Genomic DNA, 20827 nt, shown 5'->3' with positions numbered 1-20827 from the left:
TTTTAAACCACCTCACAATTTTAGTGTCCATTTAAAAGTTGAATATTCAGGTTTTAAAACACTCAAAAGAAAATTGTTGATCTGCTTAAATGATAAATGGTGGTTGGTGGTGGTATTACCAAGGCAAAAATACAGTACGTGTATAGGCCCATCTTTGCAAAAATGCCTTTTAAAATGGCATTCTCTCGGGTGGTCTGGTATGAATTCACTGTGGTCTTCTGTATGGGAAAAATTAATTTGGTTCTTTTCATTTTTGGCAGTATTAGTGCCTTCTAAAACCAGTAAATGTCTAAGTACTGAGATATCACCTTACCTACTTTGTCTTCCATTTTGCTCACCTCTGAATAATGTGCTAAAAAAGGAAAAGCTGTTGTTCATCCTGTTGTAAAATAAGTTTTTCAGAAGCCTTTACAGGCATTTAGAGGTAAATAATAAATATATATCAGAGGAAATTTTTTATTTTTTAGTTAATTTAAATGATGCAGACAGACCAAATTAACCACCTCGTATATAATAGTTTTAAAAGTGTGTTGCACACTTGCATCCAGCAGAGCCCAGGTGAATAGGTGTAATGGCATTTTATTTCAATTTTAACAATTAAAACTGGGAATGTCATTAACATTATTTTGCTTTTCTATATTTCCATTTTTTGTGTGTGTGTGGTGTGTGTGTTAAATGATACTATGATAGAACCTCAATCATTGACCAAGATCAATGGAATAATGTCAAAGTCACAAGGAAGGTGAAAAGAAACTTGTCTGGCCCATAAGTGAATAATAGAATAATTATTTTGGCTCTAGATGCATGCGAAGGTTCCATAAGCTCAGTATGCCTTGACTGGGAAGTGTATGCAGTGATGTCAGGGACACACTGCAGAAGAGACGATCTCCTTAGTACAAGTTCCTAATGTTGAATATCCTTTTCAGGTTCTGAAGAAGTTGAAGTTAGATGCCTTGTATGAAGGACAGACTGAAGTTAATGGAGAGATGTATAATGTAGAAGACGTCGAAGAGGGCCCTGGTGCATTCCGTGCTAATCTTGATATTGGTTTGGCACGCACTACAACTGGTGCCAAAATCTTTGGTGTCATGAAGGGGGCTGTTGATGGTGGGATTGAGATTCCCCACAGGTAATGTAGTTGCTGGATTGTGATGACATAATTGTTTCTTACTAGGAATAAGGAATATTTAACTTAGCTTTTAGAGAGAGAGAAAAAAAATTTATAAGGCAACTAGCAAATTGATATCTGTTATTTTTATGCGATAAGTTATATACTAGTAGTGTTTGGTAGCTGTAGATTTCTCAAAAGTCTCAGTGTTTGTATATATCTTTTGTAATGTGAAAATTTATGTATGTTTTTTTAATAAGTATGCGAATATCTTTTTAATAAGTATGCGAATATCTTTGATGATGATTGGAGCACTGATGAAAGAAACTGCCGATTGTTCTTAATGTTGGTTAGCATGAATAACCTTTTTCAGCTATCTTCCACCAAGCTACATAGATTTACCTTCTCAGGAGTGAGATAATACGTAATGGAAGCCATCATGGTTTAACTATTATTAAGTTCATCCTCTAATTTCTTTGATGGTTTTAAATCTCATGTAGGTGTAGATTTACATTTTAAATCTTCTCGTGGTATAGTATTGTCTGAAGTTTCAATTATATTAAATTGTGAAAGATCATAGAATGGTTGAAAAATTCTCTTATGACTTACTGTAAAGGCATCCTCTGTAAGAAGGACATGACTTCTGAGAAAGGCTATATCCAAAATAAATAGCTTGCCATATAGGGCATTGTATCCATATTTATTCAGTGCACCTCTATTAAGGCCACTGCTAATGTTCAGGTATACACGTGCAGGCATACCTGCACTTATGATACAGATTTTGTACACATTCTCTGTAGCAGCTTTGGTATCAATTGATGATGCTATCTAATCATTGACATGCTGATACCATGAACTAATCTTTTGGTAAATGTGAAGGAGATAGCTACATGATGATATTTTTCAAGGGAGGAGATAGAATTTGAAAAATGGTTATTTTCGTGATAAATCGGCCTGGCGTCACAAAACCGAAGGTCAGAGGCGAAAATCATATGCGGATTGGAGATGTCCCAAGTCACCTAATTAAGTGGTATGAATATCAATGTCCTGTCCTTGAAGAATGGCACTAGCCGGCCGTCCCCCTTAAATAAGTGAAAAAGCAAAAGAGAATCACAAAAGTATCATTAGTAACATTATAAATCGTTGCTTAAACACTATAGCCATAAACAACAATGAAAACAGTAGTTTACCCACAACTGAACCAAATCTGATAAAGTTTTGCTTGCATTTCAGCCATTGTACAATAGTAAATAATTGCCTTAGTTTTGTTACAAATGATGTCAGTTAAGTAGAGTAGGACTGGTATATTTTTTTACATTATACAATTATTTGCTATGAAGAAAATATTGGCACGGAAATATAGTATGTACTGCTAAATTTAAGCTGCATTTCTAGCTGAAGCTGAGAAAACAGTGTTCACACTGCTAATGACTATAAATTATCGTGCATCGGTAACACAGATGAAACTTTGCCACAAAGAGTGGAGAAAAAAGTATCTTGACCCTTAAACGCCGAGCCTGTATTTCTGAAAGTGTCTCCCATATGCCAGCGGTGTTCACGAGTGAGCGCCGAAGTGGGGAAAAAAATTTTTTTTTTCCCAAAAAATCACAGCACGCTTAATTTTCAAGATTGGGAGTACATTTTTGGCTCCTTTTTTTTTTGTCATTGCCTGAAAAATTAGTATGCAACCATCAGAAATGAAAAAAAAAATATCATTATCATATATAAATATTGGAATATATGACAGCACGAAAAATAATTTCATATATAATTGTATACAAATCGCGCTGAGCAAAACGGTTAAAGTTAATGAGTTAATTATTTTTTTGTTGTATTGTACACTAAATTGCAATGATTTTGGTATATAACAAATTGTAAAACAATCAAAGCAACACAGAGAAAATATTAACTATGATGCATGAATTCGTAGCTTACAATTGCAGTTTTCAACCATTTCGATCGAGTTAAAGTTGACTGAAGGTCGAATTTTTTCTATTTATCGTTATTTATATGAAAATATTCCAAAACTGAAAAAAGCTACAACCATTTGTTGTTTTTTGTTGTATTCTACTTGAAATTGCTCACATTTTCATATATAAATCTTTATGTAACTGCTAATTTAAAATGGTGCACACATTACGACAATTGGACAAAAAATTTATGATTTTTTCGTAAGTTACCGCAAGGACGAAAGGTTTTTTTTTTCCCCATAAATTCACCATAAATTGAAATATTGTGCTAGAGACTTCTAATTTGTTGCAAAATAAAGGTAAATGATTGAATATTACTAGAATGTAAGAGTTTTAGCTTACAATTGCGATTTTCGACCATTTTGGTAGTCAAAGTTGACCGAAGGTTGATATTTTGGCACTTATCATTATTGATATTTTGGCACTTATCGTTATTTTATATTAAAATGTTTCAAAACTGATAAAAGCTACAACCATGGGTTTGTTTTGTGTTGTATTCTACATGAAATTGCGCACATTTCCATATATAAAACTTAATGTAACTGCTAATATAAAACTGCAAACATCACGACAATCGGAGGAGGAATTTTTTTTTTTTTTTTGGAAGAGTTTTACTGCGCAGACGTAAGGAAAAATTTTTTTTCGTAAATTCACCATAAATCAAAATATTGTGATTGAGACTTCTAATTTGTTGTAAAATGAAGGCAAATGATTGAATATTACTAGAATATAAGAGTTTTAGCTTACAATTGAGTTTTTCGACCATTTCGGTAGTCAAAGTTGACCGAAGGTGGAAATTTGGCACTTATCGTTATTTATATGAAAATATTTCAAAACTGATAAAAGCTACAACCATGACTTGTTTTTTTGTTGTATTGTACATAAAATTGCACACATTTTCATATATAAAGCTCTATGTAACAGCTGATATAAAATGGTGCAAAAATTATGTCAAAGTGACTAAATAATTTCTGAAATGTGTTGCTGACGGTGGTTTTTAGTGCGAGAAGAAAGAAATTCGCGCTTGCGCGCCTGGGTAACGCTTTAAACAAAACAACAGCTTGATCTGTGAGCTCCCATCATTCCCCAAGGCGCGTGATTCAAAAGTTTTCGGCTGGTAGGCCTGTAGCTATTTTTCCTTGAATTTTGAAAAAAACTTTTTCGTCGATGTACCATATGTCGGTTCGGCACCCGACAGACAATTTTCGTCAACGTTTAATACGTCCAATCAGCATTAAAGGTTTTTTTTTTTATATATCCTGAATGACCAATTTGGTCCCAGTTCTGGCCTAAGGGCTAGACCTGGCATTTTATCTAATCCTTCGGGCCAGCCCTAGGAGAGCTGAAAATCAGCTCAGTGGTCTGGTAAAACTACTTTTATAATAATAATATAATATTGTTTTCATGTCGATAAAAGATAAAAACATTAAGTTCATATAGATATATATATAGTATATATATATATATATATATATATATATATATATATATATATATATATATATATATATATATATATATATAGATATATATATATATATATATATATATATATATATATATATATATATATATATATATATATATATATATATATATATATATATATATATATATATATATATATATATATGTGTCATATTTCAACTAATAAACTTAATATCGTGAAACATAACCTTGTCCCATATAGTAAATAGAGTTTCTGGATATAATTTATTTTAAATAAAAGGAAGAAAATCGCTATGAATTAAATGCAGTGAAATAAACTTCGAATGTCATCTGATTTTTCCAAACCAAAGCATGATTACAATGGCACCATCTATTAACAAAAAATTAGCTAAATACAGTTTCACAACAAGACTTATTTAAAGTCATATTTTGTCTATAAAAAAAACACTTGATATAACAAAACGTAACCTTGTCCCATATAAATACAGTTTGTAGAGATACACTAAATAGTTAGACGTGGCAAAGTATACTTACTTCTATTTGTAATTTATAAGGCAGTAGTAATATAAGACTACATACAGTATTGGATAAAGTAAAGTAAAGGATAACTTTTTAAAAGAGCCAAGGAAAAGATACATATTTGTTATGTTTGTATTTTATGAGGCGGTCTCTGTACTTAGGCTAAGCCACCGATAACCAGGCAACGTTGCTATAAACCTTACGGAAGGTCAAACTCATTTATGAATATATTGAACAGGTGCTGTAAAACCAAATGCCAGTAACCAGTACCAACAGTAACGGGTTACTTGTAATGCTGGAGTTAAATTATATTTTATTAATTACAGTGAGAAGAGGTTCCCAGGTTATGACCGGGAAGCAAAGGAATTCAACGCTGCAGTCTTGAGAGATCACATATTTGGTAAGCATGTTGCTGATTACATGCGAGAGCTGATGGATGACGATGAGGACGCTTACAAGCGTCAGTTCTCTCGTTACATTAAAGAAGGCATCACAGCAGATGAGGTTAGTAGTTTCCTGTTTTTACCTAATTTTGGTGCACTAATAGGTTACAAATAACTACACAATAGGTTAAGACCACTAATGAATCACTGTCACTGAAAAATATTTGTATCTGCACAAACCTGTGTGTAAATAAGTGTATGTTACAGTTTGTGAGATATATATTTCATACAATGTTCAGTCTCAATGGAAAATGATTATCACTATTTCAATTGGCAGTAACATTTAGAACTTGTCTTACCCTTAATGGACGGATTGATCCTCGGGAATAGTAATAACAGGTTTTGGGGTGGTGGACGGATTGATCCTGTAGATAACCAGTATTAAGTGCCATTTATCTTGAAATAATCAGGCAGGAAAGAGGTGCCAATACTTCTATAAACCATAAATTTGCTAATAGCAACCATCGGTGTCTCAGAACTTCATTTCTGCTTGTAACTTCAAGGGGGAATGTATTAAGTCTCTCTCACATGGTGTCTGTAAATTTGCTCATAAATATGCAGAGGGGGCTGTTGGTTCTTGTTCTTGTCGTTTGTGATAGTATGTTGGTTGTAAATGTAATTTTACAGAGAAATATTAGAAAAAAACGTGTTAAAGTATGTAGGTTGTAAATGTAATGTCACTGACTTATTAGCTCTTTAATATTTTTCTATTTAGATTCTTTGTTATTTTTAGTACTATTATAATACTATTACATTAAGTATTGTTATAGTAGTGACTTTCATTATAGTAGTAGTGATGAAATATGTAAATGACATGTAGATAATTCAAATACTAAATTATGTAGCTTTATTGGCAATTCATTTCTATGTGATACCTCTCAATGGAGTAAAGTAACCATTTTTGTAATTCTGTTTGAAAATCTTTAGTACTGACCTTGAATGGTTGCTCTTAGCCTAAATTGTCATCTGGGAAACTCACAATATAGACTTGGCACCGATTTATTTATCAACTGAATCTTGAATGGTGTTCCAATAAAAATTATTCACATTAGTTACTCAGACCACCGGTGGTGCTTGACATCTATTTCCTCTGATCCATGATCATTCTGATAAAACCTAAATTTAAAAAAATATTGTCTAGGGTTGGTTTGTCCATAACCACAATAACTATCTAATAGTTCAGGTTCACTACTATCATCATATTTCCCTATGTAGTGTTTTGATGGTTACTGACAGTAGTCCATGTCAGAGATCATCATCCTAGTTAGAAATCATATGTTGCCATTTGTCACTAGAATATAGAAACAAAAGAATGATGACTTCAAATCCTTCCCACTTCTTGGATAAGACTTCAATGGCTCATATTTCCTCGCAGCACAAGTGTTAAAAAAAAAAATGCTTTCTTGTGAACATTAGTTGAAGTCTTATCCTTTTTTCTCTTATTTTAAGAATTTTCATGTTTAACTTCCTGTTTTACATTTGTGCTACAATAGAGGCTGTGATTTAAGTTTTTTAAGCAGACATGCTTTGGTGAATCTGTGAAGTAATAAATATTATAAATTATAGTAGAAAAGGTGAATGAACAAAATCAAATTTTTTTTTTTTTTTTTTTTTTTTTTTTAACAGACATGGTTTGTTGAATCTGTGAAGATATTGTAAATTATAAAAAAGTTCAATGAACTAAATCAAAACCATAAGTCTAATTTTAGGACAGTTGAATCATCTTAAATGGTTTAATGCCAATTTCTCATCTACACAGAGCCTGGTAATTGGGACAGGCTGAAAGAAGCATGGATAAATGTTTTTCTCAACTGTCCCAACTAGATACATGCCAATGCAATACTCTTGGGAGGGCATAAGTTGTATATAGAGATTGTGGGTGAAGCACTGTGATTGGTTATTACACTACTCAATGAACACAGTCATAGGACATGTTCCTTTTTTAAATTGTCATGGTTTTACTCTGTAATATAGGTGTACAACATACTTTATATGTATGTAGATATCTATCTTTGGTCCCTTGGGTCCATATAATAAGCTTTGGATAAATGATTACTTGAACTTTTATGTTCTTTTGCTGAAACATGGTACAGATTGTTTGAAGATTAGACAGTGAAGGTGAACTGGTGATTACAGGGTCAAACGTTGTCCTTGTATATTAATTGCGGGCTCTTTTCCTCATCCTTGTGTCTACTTCCTCTCTTGTGTCATGGTTAAATTAATATTTGCTAAAATTAGGCTTTTGTTTCTGTTTATTTTGCCTTGTATTATATTTCATAATCTGTTTAAATATTTATATCAAAATTTTCATGTCAATTAGATGTTCATTTACAGTATTTCAGATTAATTCACTAAGCTCGTAGTTTCAGTATTCTGTACTATCAATGTTACTTACTTGTAAATCTGGTAAAAGTACAGGAAATGTATAGGGAACGTATCCCAGAGGATTCATACCTATAACTGTTTAAAAAACCTGTTTGGAGTCTTTATTGTAGCTGAAACTTGGCTTCAGTAAATACTACTAGTGTAGTGGTATATTTTACTGTTTCATCCTATCTTTATAATGAAAATTTGCTATACAACTGTAGGCTAACCCAGCAAATGTTTGGCTGGACCTGCGTTGTGCAAGATATTGATGGAAACATTACTTGTATATATTCAGTGTTCTCCCCCCTCACCTTCAGGTTAATTTAATGGAAGTTTTTAACTACATTTGTATTCAGTTAGTATAAACAAATGTCTTTTTACAGTTGGAGGAAATTTACAAGAAGGCACATGCTACTATTCGTGCTGACCCATCATCAGGACCCAAGCCTGATAAGAAGGTATGTATCACTAGACTCTGGTATTATAGTTTGATCCAAATTGTTAGTTTAACCCTGCCTAAGTAATAGGGTGTTGTTTTTAAATGCAATGTACTACAATATATAATTTTGTTTTTAAATGCAATATAGAGCATATAATTTTTTAATGTAGAGAATTTATTTAAAGTTGCTGATTTCATCTTTTAGATTGTCAAGAAGAGGTGGAATGCCAAGAAGTTGACTTATGATGAACGTAGGGCTGCTGTACAACAAAGGAAAGATGCATGGTTGGCCAAAATTGAAAGGGGTGAAGCTACTCTGGAAGAGCTTCAGAAACCCATGAAAAAGAACAACTAGGCAACTTTAATAAAGTTTTCCAGAGTAATTGTCATCTTTATCTTTCCTTCATTAGTAATGCAAGTAAGGGGATCAAAAGAAACATAACTAAATAAAATTCAGTTTTATTTATGAAAATGACTCTTGGTGGTAGTTGAAATTGGCTCCTTTAGTTACTGCTTGTATACAATGTCTTCGTACTTGACTGCACAATTTTGGAGGTCCACAGGTGAAGACTCCCACTTTCTTCCTAGAAGACGTAAAACAAGAAAGTGTAGACATTAAACAGTAAAATTAACCGATTTTAACAACATACATGGCACTGTATAACTTAAATAAAAAATAGATTGTACATTATTGTCAAGCACAAGATTCCTACCTTCTGTATGATTGGCACCACTCATGGAACAAGTGCTTCCACTGTGGTCGACCTTGACTTATGCGAGGCAACAGACTAGGGTAGTTTTCAGCAAACAAATCCTGGAAATAAAAAATATAGGATTAGAAGTTGCCAGTAAGAACAATATGAGAGCTGACAGTATATTTATTATGATTGCAAGATATCTTTAATTTCTTCTTTAAGCCGACAGTGAGCAGTAATAGAACAAAGCAGATAGTCTGGTATCTCGCTGTTGTTTATCCTAACCTTCAGGAATGTACCTGTGATACACTAGTAAGCTGTGGTACTGCCTATTTTGTGTGTGTGTGTGTTTTTTTTTTTTTTGTCCCCCCCCCCCCCCCCCCCCCCCCCCCTGCTGTCCCTTCCGTTAGATTGCTACTGTTGCCCTGATGACCAGTCGTTGGGCAGCTTGTGCTGTGCCTCTGGCCTGAGCTGCCCTATGAAAGAAACTTCATCCTCCCTTGCCTTCTCTTTCTGAGGCTTGAGGAGGTCTCGGGGAAACTGCACAGGGCCCCCTTTGGCCAAAGAAGACCCTTAGAGGAAGGCCTCTCTCTCTCTCTCCAAGTCCTCCTGCTGCATTCCTAAGGGACTGCCTCCTCCTAAGGAGGCAGTGGAATCTCTCAGCTATTCCCAACCTTCAGGCTCATGAACCTATTAGTATGTGCCTGGGTTTTGTGGTGCGGGAGCTGTGGGAGTGCAAGCTTCAGTTTGCATTCACGTCTTCAGTTCTAGAGGTTCCACCTCTAAACTGGTGCTGTGTCAGGCACTTGTTTGCGAGTCTTCAAGTGAACATGTTTAGCAAATCACAGGCACCCTGAGCTGGTGACAGAGTTCTTTCACCATCCCAGTTCGGGCACAGGCTGAGACATTCATATGTGTCTTCTCTTCCTACTAGCATTACTGCTAGCACTTTTGAGTTCTTGCCAGTGCTCGGCAAGTTCCCACCTAGTGTCTTGATTCCAAGGAATCGAACACCTGGAGAGGCAAGGAGTAGGTTCCCTTTGAAAGTTCTATGTAACTTCTAGGGGATGGCCTCTCTCCAAGGAGGCAATGGTTCTCTCACAAGCCCTTTCTGCCCTTGTAAGGGGGAGGGGGGGTTCCAATTTGCATTTCCCTACGGCATTTTGGAGGTCTTGAGTGCTCAATCTATCTAGTCACATTCTCGATCCTGTTCTTAGAAGTCTGCATCTAAGGCTGGCTCCATGCTGTTCCTCCTCGATTTCTTTGTTAGTCGAGAGAGGAGCACTCCCAATGATCATTCTTACGAAATTTGGATGTCTTACTGAGCGCTTGAATTCCTTATATTTCGAGTGAGCACTCAGATTGTTTGTAATCACAAGCACTGAATGAGAAAGAGCAATCACTTCCAATAATTGTTCTTACAGGATTTGGGAGTCTTGCCGAATGCTTGAATTTATTAGTATTTCTGGGCCTCGGATTCTTTGGAATTGTGTACTCGGAAGGCGAGAAGACCTCTCCTGCTCAGATTTTTATAAATTGTGAGCGTTCACCTGGTGTCTTACTGACTGTCTGGGATTTTATGGAATCTTGGGCGTTTCTCAATCAGTACGGGGGTTCGGTCTCCAGACTGGTTTAGTCAGAATGAATGAAGTACCAAGACCAATAAGTGTGTCGATGTGTGGTCAGGTTCCATCCTTGTGTCTTGGGACCTTAGGTCTGAGCATGTACAATAGCAGACAGAATCCCTCTCTGAACTTTCTTCTTGAGGGGCTTCAGCCTCAAAGGAGACTAGTAAATAAGGGAGGAAATCGATAGTTCTTAGCAGATGAGTGCTGCCCATAGTTGTGTCAGTGTGATCTGCTCAGCTCACTCGATTCGGTGTGACTCACTTAGATCAGCCAAAGTGAGTGCTTGGCTCTGTCCGAGTGAACTTTCTGCTCTCCACAAGTTGGTGCTTTACCATGGCATAAGCACCCTCCCCCATGCTGCAGTTATCACAAGTTGGTGATTGCCCATGATCTAACCCTCTTGCTGGTTCTTATAGTAGGATAGGTAGGAATGCCCTTTCTCCCTAACAGTTCTCTTGACCCTCTCAGTTGTTCATCAAAGAGGTAGGTACAAGGTGGCCAGAGAGAATTTTTTTTTTCCCCCTTCAGAATTTGGCTACATTAATCTTGGAAATAGAACTGCAGCTTCTCCTTTGAGAAAGACGGGTTTTTGTAGGACAGCACACCCTTACTTGTGAGGGCATTTCTTGACTAGATGAATACCTTTTCTCCAGCCAAGGAGAGATTCTTTTTTATCTTGGAGGGGTCCTATAAAGACTCCAGATAGGTCTGTCTGCTTCATCTGGACTTCAGGCGCTCTCTGTTCTCCTTGCCACGAACGACATTCCTTTCGTAACGAGAAACAGCGAACCTGGAGGACACCAAGTTGGTGTGTCTCCAGGCAGTCTCCTGACAGGATCTGTGATCCTTCACTATATGAAAGGGTTAACATCCTTGAAATGTGATAATTCCTGAAGGAATTCTGTCTTATTACTGTCCTAATCTGGGCTGGCTCTTTTTCCCAACAACAGACAGGAGTGACAGGGCATCTGCCTTGTCCTTCAGGTATTGGTCAAGACCTTTAGTTCTTCCTAACCATTTGGCTAGAACTTATGGTCATGCCAGCCCTTCCTCAATCCCCAAAGAAGTCTTCGCTGGTTGGTGTCGTCAACGGGAATTTTCCTCTGGTCAGATTGTGAGTTGTTTCTCTTAGTCGATTGTGAAGACGTAGGTCCACTTTCAGCCTAGTCTTTCACAGAAAGTATTATTGTTTCTCCTCAGTTGCAGTTGCCTTCACAGTGACCCCAGGTCTCTAGACAGCATTTGACTCTCGTTAAGGGTTCCTTTCTTCTGCTTCGCACACGCCCTTGAGAGAGGTCATCAGATGAGATTTTGTGTGCCTTGGACATCGTAATTGATGAATCAGATCAATCATTACTTTATTCTGTAGGATGCTAAGGTGCTTTCCAAAAAGGCTCGACATTCCTTAACGGGATAATGGTGACTTTTCTCAAATAACTGCTTGCCTGAGAGAGACACACGTCTAAGGACATGTCTTCCCTCGGGCTATGCGAGACTTATCTTCTGAAGGATGTACTCGGCAACTGGTGATGACAACACCTGTACAATCTGCCCATGGTTCATTCCTTGCATCCTGAAGAATATGTCGGACTGGAAGATAGATGAGGTCTTATCAGGACCACATTTATTTATTTCTACTTTTGGGTCTTTGTCCACAAGTCCTTGGACCTGTGGTGGCTGCTGAACAAGTTGAGTTTTCTTACCCGGCTTCTTTAAGAGGACAGGTTGCATCTCACCAAAGGTGTGTGGTTCTAGAGCTGAGAAAAATTCGTGAGCGACTGGCCCTCTACTTCCTTGTTCTTCTACTTCTCTTCCTGAGAATAGGAATTGTCTAATGCAGTAACCCTGCACCTAGCTCCCTTCCTATTTTTCTTGTTAGAGTCACAGAAGCAATCCCGCTCCTTCCTCAAGCAATAGGTGTAAAGGACTGAGGGTTTCTATGTGTAGGAAAAAAAATCACAATTTTTAAAAGTAAATTGTATTTTTCCTAACTACACACCAGAGGTCCTTTACATATTAGGCCCACCTAATGTCGCCCCTCAATCAAACCTGGGCCGAAAGGCAAACTGGAAAGTTTACATCGGGGCAGGTGGGTCTTCCCACCTACCGGACGGTAGTCACAGCCTAAGCACCTTCTTTGAGAGTTTTAACAGCTGTGTTCCAGCTTTGCTGTAAGCAATTCTTAATGTAAAGGACCTCAGGTTTGTATAGTTATGAAAAATATAATTTACTTTTCAAAAATTGTGATTTTGATATGATAGTATAATACATAAAGTAAAACCTTGCTTTAATGGCCCCAGAGTCAACGGACAAAATCCAGCCTAGGGTAGTATAAGGTGACTTAAATTACAAAGCCATCTATGTATAGGACAGTTTTTCCAATAACAGGTACCTAATGAAAAATTGGGAATGATATTACAAATGCTGTTTTACTGTATCCTTAGAAATTCAAATTAAACTAAATAAAGCTGATTATAAATTTTTTCCAAAATACGTAGCCTAAAATGGAAACTTATATCATGTTTTTCCAAAAACATAACCTAAAGTTTACGTTTCATCGCTGGCCACAAAACTCTAACAATAAAATAATTATCATTTGTGTGACTGAACTGTTCTAAACTTACATATTTACCACCAAAAAAATTATGAATTTTTAGTGAAAAATTAATATTCGGTTATCCTAAACGTTACTACTACTACTGTAATTACAGTGGACCCCCCGTATTTGCGTTCTCCAGATTCACGGACTCACACATTCGCGGATTTCTGTCGGGAACCTTTCCCTGCATTATTCGCGGAAAATTCGCGCATTCGTGGTATTTTTCTATGATAAATATCCACAAATTCTTGGTTTTTTTGATGAATTTCATCATAAAATGCACTTTTTGTGATAAAACTATTAAAAAACCATGTAGGAAAATTTTTAGTGGGTTTTTCTTGAGTTTTAACTAACAAAATAGGCTGTTTTTAGCATTTTTATAGGGGTTCCAAACATTCACGGGTTCTAACTATTCACGGGGGGGGGGGGGGGGGGGGGGGGGGGGGGGGGGGGGGGGGGGGGGTGGGGGGGGGGGGGGGGGGGGGGGGGGGGGGGGGGGGGGGGGGGGGGGGGGGGGGGGGGGGGGGGGGGGGGGGGGGGGGGGGGGGGGGGGGGGGGGGGGGGGGGGGGGGGGGGGGGGGGGTAGGGGGGGGGGGGGGGGGGGGTCTAGTACGCATCTCGTGAATACGCAGGACCACTCTACGTACACTACCACTAACAATTTCTAAAGGAAACTAAAAAATAACGGTGCTGTGAGCGCTACCACAATTCTATCTTTACATTCTGTCAGCTGGCCTCGCACAGATAAAAGTTTATTTCAATATTTGTCTGGCAGGAAAACTGCTATCTTTTACTAACTCCATAATGTTTGTTGAAGTTTTTCTTTCACCTGATTCTTATTATTTCGGGTGCAAGTGATCAATTTTTGCTTGATGTGATGTTCCCACCCTTGAGAATTCTGAGAAATTCAAAATGGCTGCCAGCCAAGTGTACTTCGCAACAAATTCACATAGAAAGATTATTTTGGTGTTTAAACCTAGGTTTTAGAGTATAAAGAATCCATTGGAACCACAACAAATAGCATAGAATCACTTGTATGTGCAATCTGCCGCAAGATTTACATTTATTTGTGCAGATTTTAATATTTCTGGCAAAAGGATATACAGGTTGTAACATTGAGGAGAATTTTTTAAATAACAGATATTAACCCAAGAGGTGCTAGGGGGCTGCCACTTGAATACGACGGCAATATTATGCATTTGCAACCTCAGTAATGGAACCAATGTTTTCTTGTTCATTTTGAACTTATCACCTATGTTATATATGGTTGCAATCACCCTGTCAAAGAATAATAATAAAAAAATTAAGTATAAAATACCTTTGAAAACTAATTTTTATAAAAGAATATATTTTGGAAAGAAAACTGCATTTTAGTTTTGGAATGCTTTATGCAGTATATTCAGAGATAATTTCAAATGTTTTCATGATAATATTACTCCATAGGTATTCATGAAACACTGATTAAATTACAAAATATATACAGCAGTTATTAATTGGTTGCATCGGTGTATATCTTTTAAACTAATGTACTATCATCACTGTCACAATTATCTGTCTTGAAATCACTATTTGATGAAAATGAGTAAGCATCCTCCTCAAAAGCCATTATCACCAAAATTTACAAAATAAACATTTATATAAATCTTCGAACATTGGAACTTCAGGATATGAAAGCCTCCCTGGTCTCACCCCCTAGGCTGAGGTCATCTTTATGTTCAAGAGTGAGCTGAATGGCTGGTGAGACTTGACATCACTCAAACAGAGGTAAGGGGAGTGACTAAATTTAACGCGATATTTGAAAATAAAGCGTCGATAATATCAACATCGTCCTTGTGCAGCATGTAAAGCGTCTATTTTAGCAACGCACCGCACCTTGTGGGTTAAATGGGCAAGTAAGATGGAGCCCATGGGATATCGGAGTAGTCACAGATAAGGGGAGGGTAATAAAGCTATTCATCATACCACAGTCAAAGGGAAAACTCGCCTAAGAAAATGTTTCTCTGTCAGAGAAAAAAGAAAGGAAACATTATAGAAAATTCACTTTCTTTATTCTTTCCTGAAAAAGATAGTATATTCATGTAGTAATCAGAAGAGGTAAAAAACTGTCATTATCATTCATTGACTCCTGATTAAACAATTCTGGCACATTTACACTACTTTCTTGATACATAAAGCTAATAGTAATTAAAATTAGATAACAGTGGTCTGTTCACAGGTGATTTACTAATTGAAGGGACTGTAATGCTACTTTGTTAATAAAACTGCGTGAAAAAAGTCATAATTAAAAGACTAGCAATCCAGTTGTATAATGCACTTCATCAACAGCCCCCCCCCATCCCTGACTACTCAGACATCGCATATGCCATGTTGCCCGAGAGCATCGTTAAGAAAACCCAGTTATTTTTAAAATTTGCCTCACTGATAAACGAAGCCTTGAAATGCAAATGGTTAGTATGAACTTTTCTTTCATTTCCCAAATTATTTGTATAAACTTGTGTTACACCCTGTATATGTAGCTTTATCTGCCTAGCAGCTTGATCTGTAAAATGGTTGAATTTTCAATGTTTCTTAGCTCTAAATATTATCTGTCAAATTATATAAAGCTTAGCTTATTTTTAGATACTACTTGCCAAGCATAAAGAATAATGATACCAAGAAAGCAAGCCAGAAAGTGATCGCATAATGTCTGTCATTAAAGCAAGTTTGGTTTACGGACACCATTTATATTTAGAACTGCAACATCTTTTACAAGAAGACCCTAACCTTGTTGTATTTTATTACAAAAATTATATATCATGTCACTGTATTGAACATTCCAAAGAGGCCAAGGATATCAGATGAAAATGAAGGTACATACATCTATACGTACAAAACGTACGCCGGTTCTGTTACTCCAGATTTTAGCTTCAAGGAACACTCTTCAGCGTGGTCAGATATGACCCCAAACATCCTAAGCATTGGAGACCAGCTTACATGTTTCGTGCAATTGAATATGGAAGGAAAAATGAAGTTCCATTGCCAGACAAGGGCTTAATTACATGAGAATGTGATGAAAGACAAGATAACTTAGCTGACAAAGTACTAATTTGTCCAGAAGGTGCATTAGGCACTCCCACCAAGCAGAAGCTAGATATCATGAAGACTGTAGGCTTCATGATATATAGCAGAGGTTTGGAGGGATGCAGTAAGGCAAAAGCATCTGAATACACAGACAAAGGAAAGGAACAGTTGAAGCCCCAGATTTGCTCCCAGAATCGGGAGCAAATATGGACATCAATCTTACTGTACAAGTGTCAGGAGTATAGCGGCAGTAAAAATCTTGGTCGTTCTGAGTTGCTTAATCATATTTCTACAATGCAAACAACCTTGAAATCTTGTCAGCTTTAGGAGTTTCCAAGAGTTTTGTTCCAGGACAATACAACAGCCACATTGAAGATGACCTAAAGTATAGATGAGGACGAAAAATTAGATATGGACCTTCAAAAAGTAACTAAAGCTATCATCAAAGATTTGTCCCGTTTATAGGACAAGACTTATGCCTACAAGAAACAAATTTCAAAATCAGTTGCAAAAGAGGCTGTCTCAGACTTTTGTAACTTCTCACCAAAGTTTCACCAAAACTGAATGAGGATTCTCTGACTTCTATTCTCATTAGGAATATGATCACTTGTAATATAAAAAAATCATCCTACTCCACTTCAAATTGCTCTTGGTGTGCGCTTCAAGAATGACAAATTTTAAATAATTTGTCAAATTATTTTGTAACTTGCAACTACGATGAAATGCGATGCTTCGAAAATCAGTGACATACCTTCCCAATTGATTCTTTCAAATTCTCCCAACTCACTTTCAAACATATCCCTTGATAAGGGATATGTTTGTATTATGGCTAATGAATGAGTATCAGCTTTTCCATTACATTTTTTCATATCCAGGTCAAAGCTATCGGCTACTATTTGGAGAAAACCACCCACTTGCTTAGCTGGACAAGTCTTTTGTATACCTTGGTGACAGGATCAATAGCAGCTGATTTCTGAAAGGGTCACATTTCATCATACTTGCAGGTTACGGAATAATTTGACAAATGATTTGAAATTTTATTGTCATTCTTGAAGAACACACCAAGAGCAATTTGCAGTAGAATAGGATTTTTGTTTTTTTCTATATTACAAGTGATCATATTCCCAATGAGAAAAGAAGTACAGAGAATCCTCTTTCAGTTTTGTCAAGAAGCTATAAAAGTCTGAGACAGCTGCTTTTGCAACTGATTTTGAAATTTGTTTCTTGTAGGCATAAGTCTTGTCCTGTAACTTGGGCATATCTCTGATGAAAGCTTTAGCTGCTTTTTGAAGGGCTATATCTAATTCTTCATCATCCTCATCTATATTTTTTGTCAACTTCAATGTCGCTGTCTTGGAACATCACTGTCTTGGAGAATCCTTCAGCTTATTAGATTACCAGGTCCTTCATGTTGCAGAGATGTGATTTAACAACTTGGAATGACCAAGGTTTGAGCTGCTGCCATACTCTAGATACAGTGAGACTGATGTCCATACCTATCTGCTTCCAATTCTGGGCCACATCCTTAATAGCCTCTTTGAGGGCCTCATCAGTTTCTTTGATTGCGTATTCAGAAGCTTTTACCTTACTACAACCCTCTAAACCTCTGCTTGTGAAATCTCTGCATTCAGTCTTCATATCTAGCTTCTGCTGCATGGAGCTTGCCTACTGCACCTTTTCGACGAATTCAGACATTGTCAGCTAAATGTACCTTCATTTTCATCTGATGCGCTTGGCCTCGGGAATGTTTGATACATTGACATAATGGGATATAAAATTTTAGTGATAAAACACAAGATAGGGTCTTCTTGTAACAGATGCTGCAGTTCTGAATGTGGATGGTCTGTATACCAAACTTGCTTTAATGATAGAAAATATCCAATCACTTCCTGGCTTGCTTTCTTTTCCATTATCACTATTATTTATGCCTGACAATTAGTATCTGGAAATCAACAGGCTTTATATAATTTAATTATATTTAGTGCTAAGAAAATTGAAAATTCTTATGCTTTGGGTTTTGTAATACAATTATGGTTTTGGAAATATACAATTAACTCCCCTCAGAAATTGTATAACGTTGTAAAATGTATATTTTTATGTTCAGATTCCCACATTTAAAGATAATATGTTTAAATAATTTATAATTCCTAGTTGAGACATACGTAAGGCAGAGAGAGAAGGTAGCATAGGATACCAGGGAGAGGTTGCTATGTTCGAGCAAAAGGAGTTGCTATTCAACCCCTTGAAAATAGATGAGTTAAGCTTATTTTTTATTGCCAACCCATCCCGTACAGGATGCAGCTGAAAGGGAGATTCCTATAGAAGGATGATGTAAGAAATATTCGAGATTGCATTAGATCATTCTGGAATCTTCCATACAACAATATCATTTAATTTTTATTTGCAGTAACATTTGCTATGAAACTGTTTACTATCACGATCAAGTAACTCTTATCACTTTCAATTTGTCAAAAGAGGACTTGTAGACTCATAAACAGGTTAGTGTGAGTGGAATCTTCTGTGATGTCGCGCAGATGATGAGACCATATTTAACGCATATGGGTGCCCACCTAGACAAGAGGTCCCATTCACCACCCATTTTCACACCCACAGAACAATTCATTCTATTCTGAGACCCTTGTGGAGATCCTTGTGGGGTAAAGAGGCTGATCTCTCATCTCTCATCTCTCTCCTCTCTCTCTCTCATCCGGCATCTCCTCTCGTCTCTCTCTCCTCTCTCTCTCTCTCAAGAAACACTGATTTTCTACCATAACATAACTCATATTTTGAGATTGGTCCCTCACTAGGTTTAATTTCTTAGTAACATCATAGTTTGTGGAATCTGAACATAGTGTTATTATTATTTTTGTGTGGTGCCACAAAAGTGTTGAAGATGGTTACAGGCCTCCTTTTTTTTTTTTTTTTTTTTTTTTTTTTTTTTTTGTTTTTTTTTTTTTTTGAGTGAGTGAGACTGCTGTGGTAAGAGTATGGTGTTTTATAATTCTGATTGCACTCAGAAGAATTTATGTATTCCATTTTTGCACATCGAACATTTTTTTTTTTTATTCTTTTGAAGTGTTTATGCGGTATGTATTTAACGTTTGTACAATCATTGCTTTTTCATACTATTCTATGTTTTTATATTCTCATTTTGTTTAATTAATTTGAATGTTTCTTATTGTATAATTGTTTTAATCTGACACTTGTGAATTAATTTGCATTTAATTAAGTTTCTTTTTGAATTTAATATTGCTTTATCATTTTAATTTTACTTGGATAATTTAAAATTTGATCAACTAATTTTCATGATAAACTTTGATTTAATTTTGTTTAATAATTAATTCAAGAATTAATTAAACTTTTGTTTTCCAGTAATAACAATTTCCCTCAGATTGTGAATTTCACTTATAATTTTTGAATTTAGAAATAAATTTTTGTATTTAAAACTTTTATGAGTTTCATTTACTAACAGTATAATTATTTTGTTTTTATTAAGGTAGAAATATAGTGGTAATTGTGCTGTATTCCTCAAGTGAATTAGAACCAGGGAAATACTTAGATTTAAAATAGAGGGAGTGATGCCCTTTAAAAAAAGATTACCTCACACCTGTTTTAATGAACTTAGTTAGATTTCCAATGTGATAATTATTAAGTTCTATATAAGGGATCACTGCTACCTTTAGAGTATTCAGTCGTTTTGTATTTGTGATGAAGGTTCAGGTGTCTGGCTGTTGTGAGGTAACTAGTGATCAGGTACTTGACCAAACCGTGCACCTAGTATAAATGGTGCCCCCAACCCGGGATTAAGTCTCTTGCTCTTACAAGTACAAATGGTAAGTGCAGTAACCAGATGCTTAGCACTTCGTCACAATATCTTATTGCCAGAAATATGTAAAATTGCACAAATAAACATAAATTTTGTGGCTGATTTCGCATAAATAGTGATTCTATGCTATTTGTTATGGTTACATTGGATTCTTCATACCCAGAAACCTAGGTTTAGCCACTAATATAATCCTCCTAAGTACACATGGCTGGCAGCCATTACAGCCACCATTTTGAATTTATTGGAAAGCTCGGGGGTGGGACTAACACATCCGGCAAAAAATTTATTATTAGCACCCCAAATGAAAAGAATCAGGTGAACAAAATACTGTAACAAACATTAAGGGGTTAATTTCCAATTTCTGCCGGTTATTTATTACGTTCATTGATATGGAATTATTCCTTAAATAGTATATTTATTATGAAGTTATGCCAATAATATACAAGGTGAAAATAGTTCTATTATGTTTACGTTTCATCGCCGATCACAAACATCAACACTATGCGTACTATAATTATCGTTCGTATGACTGCATTGTTCTAAAAAGTTATTTACCACCAAAATGATAAATGTATTTTTAATTAAAAATGAATATTATGTTATCCTAAATGTTACTACTACCGTAATTACACTACCATTAAAATTTCTGAAAGGTTAACGAAACATAAAGGTTGCTGTGAACGCAACCGAATAATCAATGTTTACATTTTATCAGATGGCCTCT

At 36.1% G+C, this 20827-nt stretch overlaps 2 protein-coding genes and 1 long non-coding RNA gene across 3 annotated transcripts in view; 1 reads left to right on the top strand and 2 right to left on the bottom strand.

Annotated features, from left to right (window-relative positions):
- The window catches only part of LOC135219770 (large ribosomal subunit protein uL18-like), a 29604-nt gene extending 20926 nt beyond the window's left edge, over positions 1–8678 (top strand). The window contains exons 4-7 of the mRNA XM_064256823.1: positions 927–1129; positions 5373–5550; positions 8240–8314; positions 8501–8678. Of these exons, the coding sequence (XP_064112893.1) occupies positions 927–1129; positions 5373–5550; positions 8240–8314; positions 8501–8650 (606 nt within the window). The 3' untranslated portion in view covers positions 8651–8678. The remainder of the gene's footprint in view (positions 1–926; positions 1130–5372; positions 5551–8239; positions 8315–8500) is intronic.
- Positions 8679–8738: 60 nt separating this feature from the next.
- Positions 8739–20827, bottom strand: part of LOC135218976 (NADPH oxidase 4-like) — a gene marked incomplete in the record, with an annotated part of 231949 nt that continues 219860 nt past the window's right edge. The window contains 2 exon segments of the mRNA XM_064255415.1: positions 8739–8879; positions 9009–9109. Of these exon segments, the coding sequence (XP_064111485.1) occupies positions 8759–8879; positions 9009–9109 (222 nt within the window).
- On the bottom strand, positions 9363–13816 carry LOC135219771 (uncharacterized). The gene is made up of 2 exons (XR_010315507.1): positions 10541–13816; positions 9363–10455 (listed from the first exon to the last, which is right to left on the bottom strand). It is a non-coding gene; the product is annotated as an uncharacterized LOC135219771 (long non-coding RNA).

This window comes from Macrobrachium nipponense, chromosome 1 (assembly GCF_015104395.2).
Source record: "Macrobrachium nipponense isolate FS-2020 chromosome 1, ASM1510439v2, whole genome shotgun sequence".
NCBI classification, from domain to species: Eukaryota; Metazoa; Arthropoda; class Malacostraca; order Decapoda; family Palaemonidae; genus Macrobrachium; species Macrobrachium nipponense.
This window is presented reverse-complemented; position numbering and strand designations above follow the sequence as displayed.